The 4,060-nt window shown below is 38.4% G+C and overlaps 1 protein-coding gene across 1 annotated transcript; it reads left to right on the plus strand.

Annotated features, from left to right (window-relative positions):
* The first annotated feature begins 313 nt into the window (after positions 1 to 313).
* LOC105569765 lies at positions 314 to 3,879 on the plus strand. Its single transcript, XM_012026489.1, has 2 exons — positions 314 to 3,697; positions 3,779 to 3,879. The coding sequence occupies exon 1, from the start codon at positions 319 to 321 to the stop codon at positions 1,297 to 1,299; it is 981 nt and encodes a 326-aa protein (XP_011881879.1). The 5' UTR covers positions 314 to 318; the 3' UTR covers positions 1,300 to 3,697; positions 3,779 to 3,879.
* The last annotated feature ends 181 nt before the right edge of the window (positions 3,880 to 4,060 follow it).

Genomic DNA, 4,060 nt, shown 5'->3' on the forward strand with positions numbered 1-4,060 from the left:
CACCCTGTATAATTGAATTTATTTCAAGATAATCAAATACAGTATAATTTAATAATAATGATCAATAATATTATCCTATTCTTTAATACTACTTATTAACTTATACTACTTAATACTACTTATTTAACTTTTAAGTTTTCTGACTTTTTAGTTAGAATAATAATTTTCATTTAGACTCTACCGGCCATTCCTGTTCCAATTGTTCAGATGAAGATAACATTAGTAGTATAAGTGATGATAACGAAATTGACTGGACTAACGAAGAGAACGAACTAACAGAAAATGTCTGCAATACTGATCCTTCAAATGAAACACATAATGACAAAAACGAAATACACGAATTACGGAAATGGTCCATCGAAAATAAAATTCCACATACAGCATTGGATGGATTATTACAAATTCTGCGTTCAAGGTTGTTACCTGATTTACCTAAATCCGCAAGTTTTCCTTGGAAGTTCTGCAAGTCAACATGAACTTAAAAAATTAAGTGCGCAATCGGAATTTGTATATTTTGGCATAGCCGAGCAATTGAAGAAGTGTATAAATGCAACTCTTCATGAAAAAAAGGAATTATACCTTCAATTTAATTGTGATGGTTTACCACTTTTTAAATCAAGCTCCAAAGAATTTTGGCCACTCTTATGTAAAATATATTTCCAACCAGATATTTATGAACCATTTCCTGTATTGGTTCATTTTGGAGACTCTAAACCAAATTCCATTCAAGAATACCTCGAAGAGTTTGTGCAGGAAATAAGTCTATTATTAAAGGAAGGCATTGTAATCGAAGAACAATTTTTCCAAATTCATGTTATGTGTTTCATTTGTGATAAACCAGCTCGCTCTTTCATAAAATGCATAAAAGGACACGGTGGTTACAATGCTTGTGAAAGGTGTACAGTAAAAGGTGAGCGATATGAAAGAAAAACGATTTATCTTACAATAAACTGTCCAAAAAGAACGGATGAGTCCTTTAGAAAATTTGAAGATAAGGAACATCATGGAGCATTTCTTTCACCCTTACTAGCCATCACACCAAAAATCGATATGATTTCACATTTTGTATTGGACATCATGCATTTATGTTATTTAGGTATTGCGAAAAAATTATTAACACAATGTTGGTTGGGCACAAAATCCAATACAAAATTAAGCCCATACAAGATTCAGCAATTATCATTGCGAATGTTGCACCTTAAACCGGAAATTCCAATAGAATTCCAGAGATCTACCAGATCTTTAAAAGATCATGCATTGGAAAGCAACCGAATACAGATTTTTCCTCTTATACTGTAACCCAATAGTGTTGAAAGATATTTTACCTAAAAAATTATATCTTATATTACACATTATCTTCTATTTCATGTTGCTTGCAGAATATTGTGTTCAAAAAATATAGCATTAGAGAACAATAAGGAAGCAGGACTATATCTTGAAAGGTTTGTTGTGCTGGCATATATTTATTATGGACCGACGGTCGGTGTGTTGAATATGCACAACTTAGTTCACTTGGCCGATGATGTAAAAAACATGAAATGTACTGTTTGGAGAATCAGACGGAACCGGGCCCGAATAAGAAAATAGAAATGCGGGCTCACTTCGAACTTCGCGCTCTGCAGCTACCCGACGCATACGGGCTCTCCTTATTGGTCCGCGCTCCCTACCTGTCGAGCGCATACGATTGGCCACCGCTTCGCATGGCAACGATCCCCATTGGTTGGTACCAATAACCGTCGGGGCTCTCTTTTGGGTCCGCGCTCTCTGTAGTACACGAGCGATTTTCGGACTTGGCAACCAGTTACCTCAGAGTATCCGTACATCTTGTCACGTATGTACGTGTGTCGGGAGGCGCGCAATCAAGTACGTTGCGTCATCCCGCGAGTGAAAACCTGCTTCGTCCGCAAGGACCGGTGCGTTCTCGCACAAGTAGTACGTCGTCCGTAAGGACCCGTGCGCCCTCACTCAATCGAGATTGCGTCCGCAAGGACCCGTGCGCTCGCTCGCACCAGGCAAATAACGGCTTAGTCCGTAAGAACCGTGCGCTCGCTCGCACTCAGAAATCACTCTGGCTGCTGTCTACGTCGCCGCTGTTGTCTACGTCGCCGCTGTTGTCTACGTCGCCGCTGTTGTCTACATCGCCGCGATTGTCTACGTGGCCGTTGCCGTCTTCACCGAGACCGCTCAGGTCATCTCTACGTCTCATCGACGTTCCGGACGTGCGACCATCCCTGCCCAGTGTTTCGATCATTCGTCGGACCAGATAAGTCCCCCGTTATACGAACTGTCGCCATCGACCCATCGGCCCATCGGCCCCCGAGCGCGGATCTTTGTTAAACCCACCCCTACGTGATGTTATACAAGCTTCCACATTAGTGATTGTCCCAGCATTAGTCGATACGAATAACGTTAATACATTCTTGCGTTCAACATTCCTTCGATAACTTTCTTGCGTTCCCCATTCTTGTCCATTAACTTTCTTACGTTTAATAAACTTGCGTTTACCATACTTGCGTTTCACATTCTTGCGATTAACTATAGTGCGTTCCACATTCTTGCGTTTAACGTCTGCTGATGACTGTATCCCCAATTAATAACTAATCGAACCGTAGCGTTAGCAATATCACACTGTGCGATCTCCAAACATGTACTCTCCCGGAAATTTCTGCATTTCCTTTCGAAAATTATTTAGGTAAAATGAAACGATTTATAAGAAGTGGAAATAAATGCTTGACGCAACTGTATCGTAGACTATCACAGTTATCACTCATTAATAATGCGGAAAAACCACAAATGCCTACCCTTGTCCAAATTATTAAAATTATATATAAAAATGAAAAATGTTTAATAAAAAAACTGAGATATAAGGAATTTACAATTACATGCAAGTCTCCGAATAATGTTGCGTTGTTAAATGATGAATCGATTATCCTTATTGACAATATGTCGTTCCTTATTAATAATGGAAATGTTAATGTGGATAATATTATTATACATGGACAAATTCTCCAAACAAGAAAATCAATTTTTGACTATCCCTTTGAGTCTTCGATAATGAACATGTGGGAACTTGAAAGCTGCAACAACGAACAACTAATTGTTACGTCAATTTCGTTATCATCCGTTTTACAAAAAATGATTTTATTAACTCAACCAGCAAAATTTGAGGAATTTCCGCAAAAATATGTTATACCACTTCTTCATTAAAACAGGTAATAATAAATAAATAAATAAATAAATAAATAAATAATAATAACGCATTGACAGATGGTGACACTAGTAACGCAGAAAAAGTATCTACACCACTAAAACGAAAAAAATAGTATTCCACAGAATGGGCAGTGTCATTTTTGATTATTTCTACAACATGTCAGATTACATAAATTATATAATAAAAAGCATGCAAGTTGTGTTAAAAAAAAAGTTACTTTCGATCACAAAATTTCATTTCTAAAAGCATAAATTGAAAGTAAATAATCTAAATAACACGATAATTTCAACTCTTGAAAACTTAAGACTGGTTAAGCAAGAAGTAAGATGGAAGAAGCATGGAGAGAGAACAAGTAAGGTATTAATCGCTTGGCCTACGAGGTAGGAGAGGAGAGGATGGGGGACGAGAAGTAGAAAAAGGAAGGATATACGGCAAACGTAGAAGTTAAGAGAACTCGCTCGAGTACCTTGCCCCGGATCAGTGAAGGTGGCGGGAGAGATGAGAAATTATTGTTATTATAATTAAACGCACTGCAGAAAAGACTGGTATGGACATATCTCTCTGCAGGACATAGAAGGGGAAGGAGTAAAGGCTGCGGAAAGTATGCAGAGAGTGGAGATAGGAAGAAAAATACGGCGGGAGGGTTAGAAGACAGTACGAGAAAGAAAGAATAGAATGCAGTTGAAGATCGTTGGGGAGCGACGTCTTGCCACTTTCGACGAGAAGGGGTACAAAAGAGAAACTACTGTACGAGGAGGTAGGAGACTCAAGGAAGTAAGAACAGGATGATGAAGACAAAGGAGTAGGAAGTAGGATAGGAATACGGTAGCCAAACTTGATTACGGTAAG

The sequence above is a fragment of the Vollenhovia emeryi genome, unplaced genomic scaffold (assembly GCF_000949405.1).
Source record: "Vollenhovia emeryi isolate VEMERY1.0 unplaced genomic scaffold, V.emery_V1.0 DF942187.1, whole genome shotgun sequence".
Taxonomy (NCBI): Eukaryota; Metazoa; Arthropoda; class Insecta; order Hymenoptera; family Formicidae; genus Vollenhovia; species Vollenhovia emeryi.